Genomic DNA, 24,655 nt, shown 5'->3' on the forward strand with positions numbered 1-24,655 from the left:
TAAGAAAATATATATGAATTCAACAAGTATTGGTGACAGATCAATAAAGGTATAGTGACAGGGGTGGGACATTTGTTTAGACCACTTACCCCTTTTAAATTTACAGTGGTATATCATTTTAAAAATATGGTATAGTGAAGCATAGAATGTATGACTCAGCTATCAATCATCAGTGTTTTGCTTATATATATATATATATATATATATATATATATATATATATATATATATATATATATAATCAAAGAATGTTGTTTATCTAATACTTATTATCTGCTGACATTGCAGTGCTCGTTTCTGTCTGTTTAAAGGAGTGTTGGCTGTATCCTGTGGCGTGACCTGAAGTAATGCATGTGGTCCACGGTATGACTTAGAACATTGTGGGGGAGGGTTGTTGAGAACACCTTTTTAGATTAAAACAAATAATTAGCACAGTAAAAGAAACATGACAATTATGTGAGTCATTCTTTCTATTAAGTATGTTACAGGAGCAAAGTGCTCTACATTACCCAAACTGCTTAAGATTTATAGCCAGACTATGTCAGATACGAAATATGTATATTATTGTAGACAAATGTGCAAAATATAAAATACCCAGTTCGATAGTTTTGGAATTACTGGTAACTGTCTCAATTAATACAAAAGACACCTCTATAGCATCAATATAATGTACTGAATATAAATATTCAGACTTAATTGGCAAGGCAATTCTCAAATATAAAAGCCATCATATAAAATATAGCGTTTTCACATCGGCACTTTAGAGCGGTGTGGAGTGTGCAAATCATATTTACATATTTCCCCTCCTTCACAACGTTCCAGTTCCGGGGATCGCTGAAAATGGCCAGCTGAATATGAACCCCTGATTGCGATTATCCAATGAAACACAGCAACCTCAAATCAATGCGTGTCAATGGGAGGAGGAGTGACACCAGCACATATGAAGTGCTTATTCTGAATAAAAAGTGCACAACTATTCGGTTAAATGAAACTATTTTTAATTCATGCACATTGTAACAAAAATGGCAGGTAATTGCTTTTATACCCTTTTACATACCATTGCTACCCCCATTAAAGAACACTATTGTAAACATGTTTTTACAATGCTGATAAAAGGTTAAATAGCCGTATACAGTAGGATATTTCATAATTGAAACAGTAGAATAATGAAAAATATTGCTAATATATTTGGCAACTGTAGTAGGTGAAGTTCTTGAGTCCCAGGAGGAGTGAATATAGTTAATTTGTGCACAGAGAGGCACCGCATTTTCTCTGCTGTGTACTTAATTAATTTGCATTAAAAAGGACAATTACTTTTTTCATCAACTACTAGAGTCTGGTAGTTGCCTTTGGTAATTGCTTCAGTAATTTGGTAACTGGGGCTCTGTGATAAAGTATTTGATGTTTTTAGATGTGCAATTTGTAGGCCTAGACACTCGCCAGACAAGTGACCACAATCCAGAATTATTCCTTTCCGGTAGGTCTAAGGTGATTAAACCTCCCTAAGGCCCCCACCCGGGCTCCCTGAAGGGAAAAGCTTGTTTCTGGTACCTGTGGGATTTTGCTAAGTACAAACCATGTACAATCCCTGTTATAAACTGTAACTGAGACACATATTTGCATTGGACTCATAATAAGAATACATATTCTTATTATTAGTCCCATGCAAATGTGCATCTCAGTTAGTTGTACTGAAGGGTTATGAACTAAGAGGGAATATAGGCACTGGAAGAAGTGAACTATCAGTTTACATTCTAGAGGTGTTGATATAACCCATACTCAACTCAATTATATACTACTTTATTTTATGTATGCAACTTACCAAATCTAACTCTAATTGTTTTTGTTCATAACAAACTTTTATGAAGTCCATCTGTATTTTCACTATATACTGTTCAGTGGCTGAGATACCAGGCTTACTTTACGTTTTATTCTCAGTATTGGTATGGTTGAAACAGGTTTCAGCCTTGGGCCGCTAAAACCGATTCTTTTTAACCAAGCCAATCTGTTCTCTGGGTAACTGGGTTAGATTTCAAGAAGACCTCAGAATAAGGTAGCCAGCATGACATTCTAAATGAGCAACTAACTCTGCAGTGGCATCTGGTTTGATACGCGTGGGTTTCATGAGCAATGTACATTTCTATTTGTATCTGTTCAGGAAATGGCTGTGGTAGCAGGTTTCAAATGCACAAGACAGCATCTTGCAAAACCCACTTCTCCTAAACAACAACTCATAAAAAATTAAATTTGAAAGAAAAACAGTTTTTAACACAGAATTATATGTTGTCACAAAGGAATATATATATATATATATATATAATGTGAAGTACTTTGTTCTTTCCAACAGCTGTCTGTCACTTTAATTATACATGAAACAAGGGTAGTGCTCTTTAAACGCCGTGGCGTACGTTTATTTAGCAAACTGTTATTTCAAACAAAAATAAACACACAAAAACAAAACCTAGCCTTTCTTCAGGCGCTAACTAAACTGATTAACAGAAAGGTTAACTAATGCAGGGCAGGGTAAGCCTGTTCCCCTGTTTAAACTAATTCCAAGAACCACCTCAGCCAAATCACCGTCCAGAACTTCGTTGTCAAGGATACCCGTACCTTTATTTTGTTACCAGAAAAACCTTTTGTCCAACACGCTTGTTTCACCACTTCAACCCTCTTCCCCAAACACACAAACTGAAACCCTTTTTAACCCCGACCTGATCACTTCCATCTGATCAGCATTTGCCGATTAATTATATAATTAATCACTTGTTACATTTGTTTCAACAAAGTGTGTGGCTACCCCCCATGGTCCTAAAGCCTCCAAATTACTGTCTGGTACATACACATCATCACAATATATATATATGAAATCCATGTATGATCTATTAATTATTTTCAGGACAAAAAACTTTACCAATAATTTTCGATATGTTAATTGTTTAATCAACCAGATACTTTTAATTTTAAATATGAACTGTTTGGATATTGAAGTTTACAGTTGCTTTTATATGTCTATTTTTTGAAAGGACTGTCTGAGATTGGCCTGCTCTAATAATTGCTTCTTTCAACACATACTGAAAGGGGCACATGTTTAATTCTGCTGGTCAGAAACAATTCATATATTAAACATGATTGCATGAAATAGCAATGGCTTTATAACTCATTGTACAATCGTAGGTTTAACTAGGGTTAAAAGAAGAACGTACTTGACTGAAGATTATTATTATTATTATTATTATTATTATTATTATTATTATTATTATTATTATTATTATTATTTCAATAATCAGTGTTGTACAGACACAGTTATTGCCCCCTACTGCTGCAAGAACAATCGTAAAAATAACGTTGACGTTTTAGGCAATTAATCTATTATAAAATCTGTCTCTAGCACACTCTTGTCTAGTCTGCCAACCACAACCCATGACATGTTATCCTTTTTTTAATTGTTGACTTGCAGTTTTGCCCTGTCACCATGGTTTTGAGAAATATTCAAGATAACATGTTAAGAAAAGGAAGTTCTAATGCAAGCTTCTCCTTCTACTTGTCTAACCCACAGTAACCCGCACACCACGTTCCAATTTAAATGTCAGGAAAAAAAAATAATGCAAATATGCACACTAATGTTTTCTTAAAACTTTCCTGTTTAATTGACAAGTCTTCAAAGATATTGAATAATTAAAGCAATCTAGCTTGCATTGGAAGTGACGTGAGGTTAACCCTGCTGCACAGTAAGATCATTTTAAATGTTTCACACTAACAATCTTTCCATTTCACTCTAGCTCTAGTCATTTATTTACTGTACATCTAGTTTGTAATTAGAACAGTTGGTACTAGTTAAGGCTTGCTTACCAGATGTATTAAACAATTATGAAGATGGAAAATTGGTATGAATGTAAGCTGCATCTTGAAACCCCATCTGTTGGAAATGTTAGAAATGTTGTGCAGTTTATTTCACAGTCTAAACAAACGGCTCATTTAACCACAGCTTAAACCTACTGAATGCAAATGTATTGCAAGGCAAGAGGTGGGGTATGTTTTGTCATAATTGCTTAATATCCAGGACGTGCTTCAAAACAAGACAATTCACCTCAATTACATTTTTCTAGTCATCTTAAAACAAAATTAAAAAAGTGGAAGTGCAAGTATATTACAGGGAAAAAACACCTGACTTTATTAAGAGAAAAAAATGGCATATTACAAAAAATACAAAACATAAAAGTTTTTATATTAAAGCATGAGCAATGATAAAAGTTTTAATCAAAATAATATTAATTAAAAACTGGCTAATATATATATAAAGAACCTACAATGTAAACTAGTGAAACAATATGGTGCAAGTTATCACAAGAATGATTCAAATAATTTTAAGCTAAAATGACATGTTGATAAACAATGTCATGGGGTTTACATTCATTACACAATCAGGGCATCTGGTTTACCGGAGTGGATGGGAGCTCCCAGGGGGTGGCACACAATTGGCCTACTACTAAATTAATTAAAATTAAAAAAAAGACATTTTATAAAAATATAAATGAAAAGTACTTCAAAAAGTTATCAAAAGGAACAAAACAACAGTTTTAAAAGGCCTCAATATGAAATCTATCTGATGATCTATCTTGAAAAGTTAAGTACCGTTAAACCATGTACATAAGAAGCACATTTTGACACAAACCACCATTTATTAATATACAGTATATTGTATATTAAACTTGTAAAATTCCCCTTCATTGAAAACATACAAAAGCTTGTTTGGAGTTTCTGACAGGAAGTAATTAACAGTATTTGCTCTGATAAGGTAATATAAATACAGTGACACACTTAAGATGACCCAAAAGCTTTTTTTAAATCTATTTTTGACTTAAGGCTTTGGCGCTATTAAATATACAAATACAATTCACTTGTATAAAAGAAAAGGGAAGTATGTCGAAAGACCAATACACTTTTTGGTATATTGAATATTTAATAATTTACGACTAGTTTCACAGACCCCGGTTTGCACTAATTGTTGACTAGCCAATGTAAATTTAGGTAAAGTAATCCAAGGTTTGAGCTCATCAGGGCCTGTGAAACCAGCTGTAAACATATAAAGTTAGGGATCAATTCAAAGATAACAATGCAGTATACTATCCAAGTTCTTTTTCTTTTTTCTTTTCTCTCTTTTTTTCTAAACGTATCAGTCCCTTGTGTAGTCTTCATGTGCTGTATATCAGAAACAAATACTGCAATAACTTGATGCATGTTTTTTAGGACACTTTTTGTGAATTGTTACTCCTTTCCGAATCAAAGCTGAGGAAGTTAGTTAATTCTCGCGTGCCACTGTTCATTTCTACATCACCACCGTTTGGATTTTCATCTTGGGCATCTATCTCCTTGAAATATTTAAGTGGATCCCTTTCTGGCCAGAGAGATGGGCCATTTTCCTTGCATGACTTGTGAGTGCCCTCCGCTTTCCATAACTTGTAATATAAATATAACATGACCATTATCAGAAGCACAATAACGATGAAGGGGTAGATGAAGACAAAGCTGAACAGAGACTGTGAGGTGCAGACTGTAGAGAAGATGCTGTGCTCTGGAAAACAAAAGAATTTAAAAAGAGAGTCAGGTGCTGCAGGGATTCAAAGTCACACAAGTTAACAGTTAAGCATTAAGTCACAGCGGTGTGGACTTTTTTTCTCACAACTTGGTATTGCTCTGATTATTGTGCTGACTGTTAAAATGTCTTTTCAATTCTGTACATGCACAAAGCCTAATAATAATAAGAGAGCTGCAGCGCTCTGTATGCTATATCGTACTTCATATTCTAAACATTTCAATAGTGTACAGCAACTCAACTACATGTACTCAATCTAATCTTCTTCTTCTTCTTCTTCTTCTTCTTCTTCTTCTTCTTCTTCTTCTTCTTCTGACTAGGGTGGGGATCAGTGTGATCACATGTGCTTAAAGTGAGTCATTTTAACAAGACTGTGATAATAACCAAAGTGATTGATCGGGAGCGTGTCCTATTGACTCCCATTTTATATTCTGACATTTCAATATGGTGCTATTAAGTGAAGGGTGACATTAACAGGAGTGATAATATGTGGGTTTGACTGTATTTAGACATGCACCAGCTGTTTATTCTGAGAAACAATATTACAGACCATTCTAAACAGAATAGAAACTATCTATAGCTACTGACAGTGCTTTTAAAAAGTATCCATCACAAGCTAATTGTGTTTGCCTATCTTTGCTAACACATGAATATCTCGTTAACACTCGAATACAGAAATCTGTAATCTTGTTTTCTGGTCTCTGCTGACAGGAGAAAGAGTCCGATATAGCCGTTGCAAACAGTGCTTCTCCCAAAGATAATATCGAATCTACTTGCCTTCGTTTTATAGCTTTCATATCTTAAGTATGCATTTCGATCATTTGAGATTTTGTAAAATGGGTTTCTTACAAACTAACAGATGCAGTTAAATCACAATCCCAAAACAAACAAACAAATAAATAAATAAACTGAAAGAACATAAGTCTGCCTGTGCTTCAGTACTTCTGTAACGAATATCCATAAACAAAGGAACAGGAGTAGTAAACATGGTTATGACAGTTGCTTTGAGGATATCCATCTTCTTTTGTGCAACTTGACTGAACCATTTCAACAGAACAGGGGAGTTTGTGTTCAAAGGTTTTAGTAAAACTGTTCAATAACTTTTTTTTTTTTTTTTTAAGAAATATGTTTGTAATACATATTTTTGGATATATTCATACAATCAGCGGGTATTTATGTTATTTATGTTTTAATGCTACCCAACTGTCAGTGTTACATTTCACACCTAGTTTTCACCACCTAGAGTGGAAAATAGTTCACTATTTTATCAGAGTTGATCATATTTTAGACAGCAAGAATATCAAGTGTATCTGAAATGGACTGTACTTAGCTACAGTACTTATGTATTTGCAGTGTTGAGTGCATGAAACATTCAAAGGCAGGCGCAAAGCAAGTTAGTGCCCATTTTTTAAAATGAATTAAATTGCAAAGCAGGGTAGCTCGTACTTATCTGTCCTACTTCACACATAGACTTGTTTGGCCATCATAAGTTAATCAGCCTTTCATTGTCTTTCATCTCAGGGAGTCAGGTCTCATTATAAACCACACTTGTTATACAGGGGCTATGTTATACTGTATTTTACATAAGTTGTGCAGTGGCCAATTCAGGTTGTAAGCTTTATTCCCATGTAACACAAAGAGAAACAGACCTGAATCATAGCATATTATTTATTTCTTTGGCTTTAGTTTTGTAACATTAAGGTACTCTTCTCCTTTAAAAACACTGGAGTAAATAACAGACTGGAGTCATACATTATATATAAATTATCACGCTTTTCATTGCCTTATGTAAACATGAAAAGCCGTAACCCCCTATTAGCAGCAGTTCCTGTTTTCCTAAATAAGATTATTAAGTAGTTTATCTACCTTCTTGCTTAATGTCAACTGTTGAAGTTCCAGAAGTATCTGCTGCAATTTCATGCCACTGGTTTCTTGGGGAGAGCAGCAACTCCTTCACGCGGCAGTAATAGCTCCCACTGTCCGTAACTTCTGCCCTTTGCACAGTTAGGGTATACAGCTTGGCAGTGGGTCTTTCGAACAGTAAGATGCTCTTGGTCCCATTTAGGAAACGTAATGTAGAATTGCGCTGTGCTATAAAAATGGCCTGGTTCTCTCCTTGCTCAGTCCTCTTCCACCAGGTTACCTCAAACGTGGACTCTCTGCTTGAGATGGAGTCAATGCTGCACTTCAGTTTAAAGCTACCCTGCTTCTCCACTAAGGAGATGCTTACATCACTTTTATGCACATGCAGTTTCTTCTCTGGATGAATAAAAATATAATTGTAAGGTTAGTATCATGCAATCCTACACATCTACTTTACGTAAACTCCAGGTTAAGTGACAAATAATTGTGTACAATTCCATAATAAAGATAAAATACAATGCAACAACATGCAAGGCCAATTTTTTTTTTTTTTTTTTTTTTAATTTAGTCGTTGCCAATCAGTTTTTATTATTTTCTCCCCAATTTGAAATGCCCAATTATTTTTAGGCTCAGCTCACCGCTACCACCCCTGCGCTGACTCGGGAGGGACGAAGATGGACACACGCTGTCCTCCGAAGCGTGTGCCGTCAGCCGCCCGCTTCTTTACACTCTGCAGACTCACCGTGCAGCCGCCTCAGAGCTACAGCGTCGGAGGACAACGCAGCTCTGGGCATCTTACAGGCAAGCCCGCAGGCGCCCGGCCAGACTACAGGGGTCGCTGGTGCGCGGTGAGCTGAGGACACCCTGACCGACCTAACCCTCCCTCCCCCGGACGACGCTCGGCCAATTGAGCGCCGCCCCTGTCCACGGTCGGCTGTGGAATAGCCTGGACTCGAACCGAACCGAGTCCAGGCTATAGAGCACATCCTGCACTCTAGCGAGCGCTTTTACTGGATGCGCCACTCGGGAGCCCCAAGGCCATTATTGACAGGGTTTATCCTAAATAAGGTTTATGTTAACAGATTATTAGATCTGCCTGCATGCAAACATACTACACAACATCCATAGTTAACATTCTGTTGTTGAAGTTAGAATGTTGTTATTATGAACCAATTGATTAAATGTATAATTTTTATATAAAACTGGTTACTTGTGGACCATGTCTTGTTATTATGGAGAAATCTTATTTAGTGTCATTTAAATCTTTGGTAGCATTATTAAATTGGCTTTGTTAAATATTTGGTATGATAAATGGTTAATTTAATATAATAGGAGACTGAAGTCACTCAATGATTGTTGGTTCTAAACAAATGTGTTATTACTTTAGAAATGCCCATCTCTGATCTGGATTTAGTATCAATACCAGTAAATCTGAAACAGAGCAATACCAATGATAGGACTTTTTCATCTCCTTTAATCCTACAGGAAACCCAGAAGACCCTGCCTGTTGCAATAGGTAGGAAAATCTTGGACCGTGTATATTTTTCTATTTTCTCTCTATAAAAAAATAATATGGTAGATGATAACAGAGATATGCATTTCCAATGGAAATACATATTTGGGTAGAACCAGTTATAAAAAAAAGATATTTTAGAACATGATGTTAGCCTGTAGCACCCAGTGGAATTGTGATCATTCCTATTATTATTAGTTTGGGAACAGGAAAAAAAGAAACCCGAATGCGCAGATACAGAAAAAAATAAGAAAAGAGGCACCTTACCTGGATAATGTATTTCAACATTAGTGAAGCCCGATACATCACTAGATTGGAAATGCAATTGATTCTTGGAGTTCATTATCCACTCATCTACCTGGCATGAGTAAATGCCACTGTCACCAACATCAGCCTTCTGTATCACCAAACTGTAAGTCCCAACAGAAGGACTGTAGAACTGCATTCTCTTCATCAGTTCTTTGTCTCCTCCCAGAAATTCAAACATAGAATTGTGCTTAAGTTTCAGAAGGGGTTTCTTGGTATAACTGGAATTCTGATAATACCAAGTAACAGAGAACTGAGAAGCTGACTGAACTTCACTGCTGAAGGTGCAGTTAACCTCAAATTCCTTGTTTTCATGGACTATCATAGTGGCGTTGGTTTTTGAGACTTGTAACTTATTTTCTGTGGGAAGAGGAGGGTTGTAATCAGTGTCACAAGATTAAGATGTTATCAATGCGGTGTAATATCTACCTTGTCATACTTATTTTATGGTTTATTATTTTATTAAAATACATTATAACATGCTAAGGATTTTGCTGCTATCCATTTGGTCAGTCTAACATTGTATTCCTGTAATTATATGGATAAGGATGCCAGTAGGATTAAGGGATAACTGCCTTTTAACACTTACAACTGAGTATATATATATTAACGGAAGGCTTTCATTAAGCATTGTAGAGTATTTGTCCACAATGTTGTTAGGCAAAGATGATATGTTTCAAAGAAGACATCAGGTCCTCAGTCTAGTCCATGACCTGTGGCATTGTCACAAAGATAATGCAACACATCCCATTTACCATGTGACCTACAGGTAGGCATTTTGTAATGGGTAAAGAATTGTTACTGGGACATGTTATGACCACGATAACACACTCCAGTGTTTGTGGCTTGACTGCTGTAGCCCAGATCTGCAGCCTAGGTGGGTAAAAGCACGAGGACATAAGCCTCAAAAAGCATGAGGCATGGGTTATTGAAGCACAACACGCACCCTGTCATGTGTTATCCCTTGCATAATTAGATATGATTTATTGTGTCATAATATTTGACGAGTAGGTTATTATATTATTTTTTATCAGGCTGTTTTTTTTTTCTAGTAAAAAAAAAATTAAACTACACTTTGTCATCACTGAAAATACAAAAACAGGAACAAATTCAATTTTTGAAAAAGGGAAGCCATGGAAAATATAATACATTTAATAAAACAACAACAAAAGCTTTGTCTTCCTCTTCATTTACTTCCTCTTTTGGAAACTGCCAGGCATGTCCCTTGTTAGCACACCATTCTACCCTACTGGGGGGAACTTATTTAAAAGCACATAATCTAGATGTTTTTTAAAGGTTGCGAGTGTTTTAGAACCCACTACTTCACTTGGTAGGCTATTCCATGCATTTATAACTCATTTATACCTTCTGTTCTAAACTTACTTTTACTCAGCTTGCTCTTATGCCCTCTTGTTCATCTCTCTGTGCTACTTTTGAAGTAGTGTCTTTAGGGTTAACTTCATCTATACCATCTATACCATTTACAATTTTGAAGATTTAAATCGTTCCAAAGTGAAAAATACTTCTCTGGTGAAAGTCTGATGAAAGGGGTCCTTTCAGAAAACAATGTAGCTTTGCAAAATGGAAATGGACCTTGGTGTGTTATATTTCTTTAAGCTTTTCATTTTAATTGATGATTGTTCTTTTTTTGAGAAGGTAAATCAATGAAAAAACAGTGTGCACAAAGCAAGAAACATACCTATAGATGCAATGTCGACTTCTATTTCAACGCTCTTTTTGTCCAGAGAGTACCAGATGTTGTTGGCATCCTGCAACCACTCTTCTACAACACAGTAGTATTTTCCAGAGTCAGTAAGATCAGTCTGCAGAATGCTCAGCTTGTAGGAACTTCTGGAGCACCTCTTGCTTTGGTATTTATTCTTCATCTCGTGTGAATTCATCAGTTCTTCTGGCATTAGGATGTTGTTGCGGTCGGTTTTCAGAATTGTTTTATTGCTGAGCTCCTCGTCATACTTACTGGCATACCAGGACACTTCAAACTGGGAGTCCTGATAGGTACTGGCTGTAATCTTACATTCTATCTCCACATTAGCATTCACTTTACTTTTAATAGTCATAGGCTCACTGGAGATGGACAGCTTGCTGACTAAAAATGAAAAAAGGAGTAATTGTGTTTAATGGTTAAAATTATTCTACAGCATTTTAGTAGCGTTATATTTATGACCTAACATCAAGCATTTCCTCTCCTTGATGGTTTATAATTCATATCTCGTTTAACATTTTACTTCAAAGTTTCACAGATATCCAGCTGCTACAGATAACAGTGAGGCAGCATGGAATAGAAAAACACAGTTTAATGCCACAGAGGGGGTGCAATTTATAGACGCAGTTTAAACTTCAAGCTTCCTGTCATGCTTTAGAGAAAAATTGACCAATTGTAAACTGACACATATATAGTATCTTGTGGATCAATGAAAACACATATCATATAAATCATAATAGAATAAAGAAAATACATTTTTCTAGGAAATAGTTTTCTCCCAAATCCTCAACAACTGTCTACAGCTTTGCAAAAGGATTCTACCACATTGTTCTTGGCTCTCCATAGTGTGCATCTAAACAAGTTTCAAACTAATGTTAACATTCAATTAACTAATGAAAACAAATGCATACTCCACCAGCACTCTGGATTGGAAAATGTAACATGTTTTTTAGGGTTAAACCTTTTGTATCATACCTGGTTTACTGACAATCACTTCTAATTCATTGGAATAAACATTTGCCAACTGTACTTCATTTATCCACGCCTCTGCCACACATTGATATTTTCCCATCTCTGTTGAGCTGGCCCTGGTGATTTTTAAATTAGAGTCACTTTCTGTCTTCTCCACTATGGTTTTGAATTTAAAGTTACTGGTTTTTTCCCCCCAGGTGATTTTACCATCATAGTGGATCACCACTATGTTCTCTGCTTGTGACCCCTTGGCCATGAATGTCCAGGTAATGGTTAGTGGAACCTTGGGTCCTTTGACTTTGCATTGCAGAGTTATAGTTTCAGTGTCTTTGACATTTATTGTGCGACTCTTCAGCTCTGCAGTTAGGACTGACCCTGAAAAAAATGGAATAAAAATAAATAAATGGAGAATGACTGGGGTTAAGGAATTTGCTGCCCTGTATAAACCACGAAATATTTGCAAAATGCATAAGGACTGGGCGGGACATTTGCTCTTTATTCAGCCCTTTATACGATGCTGAATGACAACACAGTTACTATGTTTACTATATGTCCTTTTTAAAAAAAAAAAAAAAAATCACATCACTACTTTTTAGTAAAGCATTATAGCGATTCTCTATCATTTTGTTGGTCAACTCTCAGTCAACATATTTGTCAATGTTCTTCTCCAACCAACTGGAACCAACTGGAATTGAAACATAAATGACCTAATACACCTTCAGTTGTCAAACACTGACAATCTGTGTGAAAGGTTATATAAAGTTGTTAATCAAATGCAAAGTGTCTTCAAGCATGCTTAAAATAAATCAAACAGCACTGCAAACTTCAGTGGTTACATCGAGTGAGCATTTTAAATAATACATTCCAGGGCTAAGGAATAAGAAAAAAAACCAAAAAACTGTAATATTAGTTCAAAATCATTCTGTGGTTGGATATTGAAAAAAATAATATAACACAAGTAATATATTTAAAAGTTTCTTCAGTACAATATCTCATTTTGTAACAATATCATACTATAGATTTACAGGACTAAAGACCTTTGAAAGTATTATTATATAATGGACCTGTGATTTTAATACTGTACATATACATATATTACATACTATATATTTGGTTGGTTAAATGCAAACACATATTTATTAATAAATTCTGTGTGGATGTTACACTTTAAAGAGCATGTTAATTTGCATTATTTCTCCCAGTTAGCAGTGATTTCTGTTACTTTGACTGACTTTTACACTGTTTTAGTAGCAGTATCCCAGCTAGTTTATGAAAGATGAAAAAGAAGCTTCACTAAGGATGATACACAATGTATTTCCCTTGCACCTCAGGGCAAATGCACATTTTTTTTATGTAAATTTATGTCACAACCAAGCTCATTAGAGAAAGAGTGGATTTTTCATCTTGTCATGTTAAATCTATTATTGTCTTAATGGCTTTTAGATATATTTTAGTATCTGCCATTTTATGAAAATAAATAAATAAATAACACTGTTTTTAATGGGAAATCTGGGGGCACAAAGCGTGGCAGAGGAGAAGTAAAGGGCCATCAAGGATGTCTAAAAGGCAGGCAAAGTAAAATAATGCACTGTTAAGAGCTATTACATGGTTGTCCTACATTTCATATTTGGATATGGGTATGATTTCAAGTTTGTATTTCTCTTACTTAGCAAGTTTATTGTAACAGCAACTTCGTGGAACTTGCTTTCCTCTTGCTTCCATTTGCCATTGGCCTCGATAGTACACTCTGTCACAACGCACATGTATGTGCCCTGGTCTGAAGCCAGGGAGTTGGAAATCTCCAGGGTGAATAGCTCCTGGCTTACTCTGTCCACGCGGATGTCTCCACTCCTAATGCGCTCCTGGTATGAGCTGCCAGGCTGTAGCACACCAATCTGGTTCAGGGTAATGATATCATGACCCTGGCTGAGTCGCCAGGTGACTGAGAGATGCCCTTGTGAACCAGTCACCTTGCAGTCAAAATGAAGAGAATCTCCTTCAGTAATATCAACTGTGTTACTTGAAACAACAACACTTAAGTTGCTCGCTGTGTGAAGAAAAAACAGTTATTTTTCAATTGGTGATCACAATACTATAATTTGCATCTTAACCTTTTATACTTTGGTTTCTTTGGTCTATGAGCAATTTTGGTTTTGGAAAGGTTATCAATAGCATAACTCACTCCAAACAAATATTGTTTCAAAGTTTATTGTATGAATTTATTTACTGCCTGCTAAATTATTCTTCTCAGCTCAGGCCCTTTGTGTTCCTCCGTTCATATTTATTTCATTTTTGGTTAAATGACAAATATGCACCGGTGTTCAGTATTGAATTAAAGCAGGGGTCTCCAACCGTGGTCCTGGAGAGCTACAGGGTCTTCTGGTTTTCGTTTCAACTGAGCCCTCAGTTACTTAATTGCAGCAATTATTGGCTAATTAGTCAAGATTAACATGTGCTCCAGATCTTTAGTCGTTGATGACATAGACACCTATAAAACCTGAGGATATGGGGCTGTCCAGGACCAGGGTTTGAGACGCCTGCTTTAAAGGAGTTATAACCTATAATGTATTATTATTATTATTATTATTATTATTATTATTATTATTATTATTATTATTATTATTATTATTATTATTATTATTAAAATAACAAAGGCTTACCCCTCATTTGCATTATAACTTTTGGTCCTTAGCATGTTTTTTTTTTCCATGCAGCTTCTTTGTAATCTTTAAATAGCTAATTTACAGCCTTTGTAACCTTGAAATGGCTAATTTGGGGCCCGTGAACAATTAAATTGTATATTTTCTAGCATAGACTTCTTTTGGAAATCAGACAAACAGATTTGTACTGCCACCTAAAGTAAACTTTATTCACACTCCAAGATCAAACACAGCGAAGCACACGCAACACAAAGCTAAAAACTTTGCATGATTTCTTCACACCAAAATAATTCACTGAAGAGACTCACATGCGCAAGTTTGAAATTCCTAACCTTGGTACTCTAAGGGCCTCTATTTTAAATATCTAAATATCTACACACATAGGTTGAGTAGACAATTGAGTAGACCCAAAAAATATTCTTTTATCCACTTTTATGTATCTGATATACAACAGCATGCAGTTGATATGCAAATCAGAATGCATAGCAACAGATGCAATACTAAACCGGATACTGCCATTTTCAGCTTCTTTACCTCCCAAGGGAAGATTGGAAGACAAAAAAGGAGTTAGATGACTTAATGGGATTGCTACGACGGACGTACGACGGACGAAATTGAAATGGTGGAAATGACAAATGACTGTTTCCTAACGCAATTTGTCAAGGCACAGACTAGAGGGGAGGCATGTCTTGATTTAGTCTTTTCAAATAATGAAGACAGAATAACTAAAACAGAGGTCAGAGAGCCATTAGCAAACTCAGACCACAACATGGTCTCATTTGAAGTATTTTTTAAACCCCCAAAGTAATGACTAAAGCTAAGGTTTACAATTTTAGAAAAGCAAACTATGAAGGTATGAAACAGAGACTAACAGAAGTAGATTGGAGTAAAATAGAGAAAACATCCACAGAAAAAGGATGGCTGTTTTTTAGAAATGTAGTACTAGATGTGCAAAACAATTACATCCCAAAAGTAGACAAATCTAAATCTAAAACAAAATGGCCAAAATGGTTTAATAGAAATCGGGGCTCAAGCTCTGTTTATCTCTGCTTCTACCTCCTCCACATAGCCTGACACGCTTTATGGAACCACAAAACCACAATTTATATTACAGTCTAGCACTAAAACAGATATTAAGGCAGAGAGATTTTCACTTGCCCAACACTTCATTTTTACATTTATTTAGAGTTTCATTTTGAAAAAAAAGATTCAGAGACATGCTGTTTTAGAAAGGGTTACAAATACAATATCTTCTTTAAAGCACGGTTTTAATAACTCTTCAAAACAGAGTTCTTAAAACAACTGCCAATAACCAAACAACATCATTTTAACAGGCAAAAAACTATGATTTGAAGATTGACCGCTGCGTACAATCCAGCATATACTGTATTGACAAGAGATAAGATATATAGTGCCCTTATCATAAAGGATAATGAATATAAAATAGTATTTCATTTATTGAAAAAAAGTATAAATACTGTTTGAATAACACTTTTTAGTTTTTGTTTTGGTGAATAGGGCCCATATTTGGGATATAATCAGACCGATTCTCCATTGTGAAGTAATAGCAATTACTGTATGTCATGGTACAGTAGTTTTACCCTAAAAGGTAAATTATTATGTGACCTAAGACAGGCATAATATGCTTTGATGTGCTGGATTAACACAAACAATGCATTATAACACCCTGAGGATGTCATTTATTATGGTTATGATTTTTTTTTAACCCTCTCTAATCTCCTTGTTTTTTTTTAATATCGCAAACAATAACCGGAAAAAAAAATTAGTAGCAACTTCATCAGTTTTCAGCAGTTTATAACGAAACACGAAAAAGTACCTTAAGGGAGGTTTGCTACAGTTGCCACTATGTGTCCTTTTCATGCATCATCATTATCACTATCATTATCATTATCATTATTATCATCATCATCATTGTCATAGGTAAACACAATTACATACACCTCAAAAGTTTTAAAATAATAAAAAAGGCCCCATTTTTTATTATTTATTCTTAGTCTTGTGTAACTTGTTGTTGTGACGAATATATTCAGACATTTCCATGGCTATCACAAACACCTTAAGAAGGTCAGGACAAACTATTGATTTCAATTATTGATTGTTTATCACTTCGTGAAAAGGAGTCATGCAATACTTACGTAAAGAGCGGATATCAAGCACTACTTCAGATGAGGATTTTGGTGTCTTGCTTATGAAATTTTCACCTGATCCTTTCTCCATTTCAGTAACTCTGCATTGATATGTTCCACTGTCCTCTTTGCTGACATGGTAGGCTATAAATAAGTAGTCGCTGTTGCTTTTTTTGACGACTTTCACCTGCCTATTGCTCTCTCTGGTTGTGTAGCTATCCCCAATGTCCAGTACACCAGTGGGTCCGAAGCTGGCCATTTTCTCATTGTTTCTTAACCAAACCACTGAGAAGTAGCGGTCTGGAATATTTTGGGCTTCCACTGTGCATCTTATCTCTAAAGTGTCTCCTTCTGTAAGTGGTCCTTGGTTTGTCACAATCTGTGTATTGAAATCTTTCCCTGGAACAGAATAATACATATTATTTCATTTGAAATTACATTATTTCTACATTTTCAAATCACCTAGTGTATACTAGTCTTTGGCAATTTAAAATGCTAACCAACATCTAATAAGCAATTTGCTTGAATAATACACTTGGCCAACACCAAGCCAGTAGCATTACCATCTGAGTCCTTAAGACTTATTGAGCCATATTTTCAAAGTGTTTACTTCAGGTAAAACACCCTCACTTCCAAGCACTTCTCTCCTATTTCAATTCATGAGGTTCTTCCTCCACTCAGCCCTTGCTCCAGTCCGATGAATATATAACATACAGTATAAATATATATATATATATAAAAAAATAAACTCACCCACACTCTGAACATTAACAGTAGTGGCTGCTGTTGTTTTTGAAGCAATTTGGTACCAGGATCTGTCCGGATCTTGGATCCACTCGCCGGCTTCACAGTAGATCTGCCCCTGGTCTGATTGCTGCAGCTGGGAGATACTCAGCCTGTAGGTTGTCTCCCCGATCTTATCCAATCCGATGTGTCCTGCTTCATACCTGGCTCTGTATTCACTTCCAGGGTTCAAGACAAAATCTCTCATCAGTGAGATGATTGGAACTCTCAGATCCGGTGTTTTATTAAGGTACCAGGTCACTGATATGTGTGTGTGCTGGAGGGTTTGTTTTGATACCTCACATTTCAACTGCAGAGGGTCCCCTTCAAATTTATTAAGAGTCTCTTTACCCAGTGTTGCTTCAAGTGTGTCTTCAATGACTGCAAAAAGATAGACTGGATTATTAACACTGTATAAGGTCAAATTCCTCAAAAAATATAGTACCTGTTTAATTGTATATGCATAATAATAATACAAAAATCACATTAAAAAAGATAACTGAGCCATACTTCTAGATATTTTTAGCATTCCTCAAATTGGATAATGAATGTTACATATAGTCAGAGATGTAGTAGTGATGTATGGATCTCTTTGACCGTGCTTATTAATAAAAAACAACACTATCAGTTAGTGGGCACATAAATAAAGTTTTATTAACGTAACTATTATTTTAGTATAACTTGGTAACAGCTTAGTGCTCAGTGTAACTGTGTAATTAAGCCTTCTGTTTCAGGGTACATGCACATATATTACCATGCAGCAGCAGCATAACTACATTAGACCACACTGTGAATTCAATGAGAATTACAAGCAATGTTATGATAACTATGTACATATTGGACTATAATGACTACATAATTGCACTGTAATTTAGAACAATTCCTCAGTAATGAATATGTTATACTGTATATGATCTGTAAAGAAAGTTACCAACACTGTTACAGGATAGCCCTTTACATTGTCATATACAGATAACCTGTTGTGCACAGTAGGGGTAGAACGACTATTTATTTCACCACTTTAATATACATAATGTCTGCTGCTTGGATTTTTTTTAAACTATGAATGTTCCAAAATGTCATTATTATGTAATGGATTGCAACCGCAACTGCGATTCCATCCATCTGAAATCACACGTCACAATGGTTTAATTCAGACAGCCATATACTATGGTGCTGCTGCTGCTGCTTTGAATTTGAAGTGTGTGATTAGTCAACTACCAGTTTATGAGGTCGACTCTCCAATGCTATCCCTGGAGTACAGCCCTACATTCAGAGGCAGGAATGAATGAGAGGCAAAGAATCCTGCCAAAACAGTGTTCTTACTGGAGTTGCAGACACTGTATATGATGCATATCGCAAAATTGCCAAAGACATCAGCAGCAGATTAACATGCAAATATTGTTTTAGAAGGCAACCTGTTGTCTAATATCCTAGAAATAAAATAGTAATTAACAGAAGCAACAACTATGGGTTTAAGATTATGATTGAAATAAATGTCTGGAACCCGTAAGAAAGAATGGCCTCAGACTAAAACTATTGCTTTAAATAAGATAAACTGCATATATATATATATATATATATATATATATATATATATATATATATATATATATATATATATATACATACAGTATATATATATATATATATATATATATTATTATTATTATTATTATTATTATTATTATTATTAATAATTCCGGTAGTAAACCCTTCCTTCAACCAATATATGAGTTTGACAAAATGAGACGTCATACACTTATTCCTAAACGGAAAGCAGGTTTAGAAGACACAAGAAGAATCATAGAAAACTAAACAAGTTATCTGTCAATGGGACAAGATCATTTTGGGTATTACGAATACTGTAGAAAGTTACTGTCCTACCTGTAAGGTTCATTTTGTCATTGTAGGTTCCAAAATATTTTGAATCTGTGTTTGGAGTATGACATTCATACTCTCCTGTATCGCCGTCTACTAGTTTTCTGATGTGGAGCAAAACTGAGTCTTTGGAGCGTCTGTCAATGAAAATGTCGTTTTGCCTAACTCTTCCTCCATATTTAGCATAGGCAAAGTTGGTGTCCTTTGTGCTGATTATGTTTATTTCTTGTTGTGGATTGTCAGGGCTGAAGAAAGAGAACTCAAACTCCTGTTGTGTGTTTGTTTCATATCCACTCACATTACACGATACGATCACTGGATAGCCCTTTGCTCTGTAAAGCCGTCCTTGTTGTATTTGGACTGTTCTCTGGCTAGCAGAGTAATCTGTTAAAACAAAACATAGCTCAAAACTTGGAAATCAGAGAAAAACCTGCTAAATAATCCTTCTTACAAACCGGTATGTGTGAAAATCAGCAAATCACTAATATTGTGAATCATATGACTTGATTATTTGTGTGTTAACGAGGACAGTTCCCATATTATCTTTTTGAACCAAAATAAAGGTATCTAGATTTAATCTAAGAAATCTAGCATCCATGTATTGAGGTCCAAAACTATAGAGACACTGAGAGACAAGTGATGAACGTTAAAACATCCATATCCAAGAACAGTGCTAGTAGACTGCCTAGTTGGTATTTAAGGAAATATTGCAAAAGCATACTGATAATATCAAAAAAGAAAGATAGACTGCAGGCAAATCCAATAGTGATTTTACACTAAAAAAAATCCTTGCAAACAATATTTTTGTTACCATATTAATTTGGTCTATTTCAATATAACCAATGAAGAGTTGATCAATATCTCTATATTTTTTATCAAAGGTTCACCTAGCAAAGACACAACACTGCAAAATGCTTTTAGGATTAGACTGTTTAAAAAACTAGAGCGATCTCCATTGGTTATCTGTTCTAATGACAAAAGGACCTGAGAAGGAGATGCAATACCTTTTATTGGAATAACTAAACAATTATTAATCACAAGCTTTCAAGACCTCAAAGGTCTCTTCTTCAGATGAAAGCTTGTGATTAATTATTGTTTAGTTAGTCCAATAAAAGGCAGCAAATGAAAGTACAATGTCAAACCAAACAAGTGGATTGATTCACCTCATAGTAAAAAAAAGAATAATAGCTTCAGGTAAATAGATGTAAAAGGTAATTCACTTGGTACAAAACTAGCATAGATACATTGTATTTGCAGTATGGCAATCATGTCAAATGGAAGTTACAATATTGGTGTTATACATCTAAAATCGCTACTAGAATTGCAGTCTGTCATCTAAGCTGTGATATTTTCTGTACCGATTTATTGGCTTTTGATATATGAGTAGAACAGTGTGGTGTAAAAAATGTCTTTCGACGTGCGCTTACGCTTAGTGGATACCAATCCAATAAGATAGTCTAACTTAAAAACAAAGGGCTAGGACTTACCCCAGAGCAGAAGGAAAGTAAGGAAACACAGCAGAGAGGTTCTCTGATGATTCATGGCGATATTGAACCGTACCATCCTGACACCTCAAAGTGTCTACACTTCACACCAACTTGTGAGACAGACCAGTGTCTTTTAGCTGCAAGAGGAAATGACAGTGTGGTTTTCCATTGCAGCAAATCAGTAACTGACAGTAAGCAGATGCATGGTTTGCAATGGAGAACAGACAGAATGTGGGCTGTGTTCACAGCCAGCCAGTTTTTCTTGTTTTATTCTCTTTCCCATTTTACCACACACCACTGCCTAAAATCTACCACCACTGCCTAAAATCTACCTGTTAAGGCTTTTAAGACTGGAAAGGCAATAAATTGCCCTACATTCTCTGCTGGCTAATCCCCTAATTCAGCAGTGTGTGCCCTTGTTAAAATGATATTAGGTAACCCATGCTATCTAATGCTTTTCTTTCCCCATAGGGAAATTGTTGCCTTGACATAATAAGACATAATGACAGAGCTGGCCCTGATCTACACCCACTTCACCTATTCATAAAGTGTTTGTTTTGTATTATCAACATGATAACTTTCTGATTGTCTTGAAACTGGGTAACTTGAGATTGAACGATTAAAGCCCACTGCTTCCTTTTTGTTCCAGTTCAAAGATTGCAAAACAAAAGTGCACACTAGAGACCCAATATGATTAGCAGGTTTAAATCCAGGTTTGAAAAAGTATTATTATTATTATTATTATTATACATTTCTTTACATTTCTACTGTACCTTGTCATCACCTTGAGTGCTTTTTGCACTGCATCCCAATAAATTTAAACAATTCAGCTCTAAACATTCAATGAGGGCAAGTCTGTATAACAACCTAAAGATGTACAGTGCCTACAGAAAGTCTACACCTCCTTGAACTTTTTTCACATTTTGTTGTGTCAGTGCCTCAGAGTTTCATGCATTAAATGAGGATTTTTTTCCACATATCTACACACCATACTCCACAATGTTAAGGGGAAAAAAGTTTTTATTGAGAAAAATATTATATATTAAAAATACAAAACTGAAACATCATAAAGTCTCCACCCCCCGAGTTAATACTTGTTGGAAGCACCTTACAGCGGTGAGTCTGTTGGGATAGGTCTCTACCAACTTTGCACACCTAGATTTGGCAATATTTGACCAATTTTCTTTACAAAACTTCAAGCTCTGTCAAGTTCCTTGGGGAGCATTGATGGACACCAATCTTCAAGTCATGCCACAAATTTTCGATTGGATTTAGGTCGGGGCACTGGGACTCAAGGACATGTACCTTTTTGTTCCTTAGCCACTCCAGTGTAGCTTTGGCTGTGTGCTTTGGGTCATGGTCATGCTGAAAGGTGAACTTCCGTCCCAGTTTCAGCTTTCTTGCAGAGGGCAGCAGGTTTTCCTCAAGGACTTCTCTATACTTTGCTCCATTCATTTTCCCTTCTATCCTGACAAGTGCCCCAGTCCCTGCCGATGAGAAACATCCCCATAACATGATGTTGCCACCACCATGCTTCACAGTAGGGATGGTGTTCTTTGGGTGATGTGCTGTGTTGGGTTTGCGTCAAACATAATGCTTTGCAATTAGGCCAAAAAGTTCAATTTTAGTTTCATCAGACCACAAAACGTTTTGCCACATGGTTAAAGAATCTGCTGAGTGTTTTTTTGCATACTTCAAACAGGATTCAAGGTGGGCTTTCTTGAGTAATGGCTTCCTTCTTGCCACCCTACCATACAGGCCAGATTTGTGGAGTGCTTGGGATATTGTTGTCACATGCACACTTTGACCAGTCTTGGCCATAAAAGCCTGTAGCTCTTGCAAAGTTTGCCATTGGCCTCTTGGTAGCCTCTCTGATCAGTCTCCTTCTTGCTCGGTCATTCAGTTTGGAGGGACAGCCTGATCTAGGCAGGGTCTTGGTGGTGCCATACACCTTCCACTTCTTAATAATTGTCTTGACTGTGCTCCAAGGGATATTCAAGGCCTTTGATATTTTTTATACCCATCCCCTGATCTGTGCCTTTCAACAACTTTGTCCCAGAGTTCTTTTGAAAGCGCCTTGGTGCTCATGGTTGAGTCTTTGCTTTGAAAAGCACTACTCAGTAGAGGGAACCTACATAAACTGCTGAATTTTTCCTGAAATCATGTAACTTAACTTGGTGTGTGATTTTGAAGGCGATTGGTTACACCTGAGCTAATTTAGGACTGCTATTACAAGGAGGTTGGACACTTATCCAACCAAGCTATTTCAGTTTTTATTTTGAATTAATTTCCTACAAATTTCTAGAATATTTTTATCACTTGGAAGTTGTGGGGTAGGATGTGTAGATAAATGGAAAAAAAAATATTGTAATGCCTTTTAATTCCAGGCTATAAGGCAGCAAAAGGTGAGCATTTTTAAAGGGAGTGTAGACTTTCTATAGGCACTGTAAATCATGTCTAAATCCTACCTTGTACAATTAGCACCATCTGGTGAAAAAAATAAGTATTACCATTAAAATTATAATACACCATACTGAATTTTCAAAAAGCTGCACATGTACTTACATTTATATATATATATATATATATATATATATATATATATATATATATATATATATATATATATATATATATATATATATATAGGTAGTGGACAAAGAAATGGAAACACCAATGTAAAGTCACTTAATAGGGCGTTGGGCCACTATGGTATCCCGCTCTGTGGAGTTCTCGGCGGACCATTTTTGATGAAACTGGCTGCTCGTGCCCCAGGTTGAAATTTGCAGTCAATTGATCGGCAGTTGCTCGCCTGTTTTGCCTTGCACTTCGAATTAATGCACAGATATCACGATCCTGGAGTATGCGCTTCCGCCCACTGTTGTCCTTTGCTGATGATGTCTTTCCCTCGGAGTTCCATGCCGACATCACCTTAGACACCGTTGCTCGTGAAACATCAGCAAGTTGAGCTGTCTTGGTCACTGAAGCTCCTGCCAAACGTGCCCCAACAATCACCCCTCTTTCAAAGTCACTGAGGTCTCCTCTTGCAGCCATGCTAGCCATAATTATAGGCAACCAGGCCTGTCTAGCATTTTTATACATGACCCTAAGCATGCTGGGATGTTATTTGCTTAACTAACGCATGATCCACACCTGTGTGGAAGCCCTTGCTTTCAATATACTTTGCGTCCCTCATTTACCCAAGTGTTTCCATTTCTTTGTCCACTACCTGTGTGTGTATATATATATATATATATATATATATATATATATATATAATGTAAGGACTAGTATTTATTTATTAAATGTATTTATTACATACCTTACAATTACATTTTAACAATGGTGCCCTTATACTTATAGCAGCTAAAAGATTCAATGATATGCTATAATACCCCCAGTTATGTTTATCAGTGTTATTGCTTTGTACCCAAAATCTATTGTGTATCTGTAAAAATTAAACATGCTATAGGGTTATGTGCAAAAGAAAATCCTTATTAAATAAACTACTTAAGCTAAACTGCTTTTTGTACATTTTGAATGTCTTGCTACTTTTAACAAGCAAAACTACAACAAAGAGCTCTTCATCTCTAGCCCTTTTTTGTGAATAAAATACATTATTGTTTTTGAAAATGAATGTTCATAAAGAAAGCATTCTTTAGTTTATTATATTACACAAAAATCATTACGTTTGTTTTGTATTTGAGTGTCTATAATACAACTGCCT

General features: G+C 35.8%; 1 protein-coding gene across 4 annotated transcripts in view; it reads right to left on the reverse strand.

Moving 5' to 3' along the window:
- Positions 1–4,147: 4,147 nt before the first annotated feature.
- LOC117405929 (immunoglobulin superfamily member 3-like) overlaps positions 4,148–24,655 on the reverse strand; it is a 32,305-nt gene continuing 11,797 nt past the window's right edge. For 2 of the 4 annotated variants that reach the window (XM_034923782.2, XM_034923781.2), the window contains exons 2-11: positions 20,929–21,065; positions 19,448–19,825; positions 17,531–17,941; positions 16,787–17,176; positions 13,637–14,017; positions 11,974–12,345; positions 10,975–11,382; positions 9,237–9,635; positions 7,460–7,852; positions 4,148–5,572 (exon numbers count right to left, since the gene is read on the reverse strand). In XM_034923782.2, coding sequence (XP_034779673.2) covers positions 5,244–5,572; positions 7,460–7,852; positions 9,237–9,635; positions 10,975–11,382; positions 11,974–12,345; positions 13,637–14,017; positions 16,787–17,176; positions 17,531–17,941; positions 19,448–19,825; positions 20,929–21,004 — 3,537 coding nt within the window. In that variant the 5' untranslated portion in view covers positions 21,005–21,065 and the 3' untranslated portion in view covers positions 4,148–5,243. Of the gene's footprint in view, positions 5,573–7,459; positions 7,853–9,236; positions 9,636–10,974; positions 11,383–11,973; positions 12,346–13,636; positions 14,018–16,786; positions 17,177–17,530; positions 17,942–19,447; positions 19,826–20,928; positions 21,066–24,655 lie in introns of those variants that run through there. The other 2 variants (XM_059029966.1, XM_034923786.2) reach the window with 2 other exon arrangements.

This window comes from Acipenser ruthenus, chromosome 9, assembly GCF_902713425.1.
Source record: "Acipenser ruthenus chromosome 9, fAciRut3.2 maternal haplotype, whole genome shotgun sequence".
NCBI lineage: Eukaryota > Metazoa > Chordata > Actinopteri > Acipenseriformes > Acipenseridae > Acipenser > Acipenser ruthenus.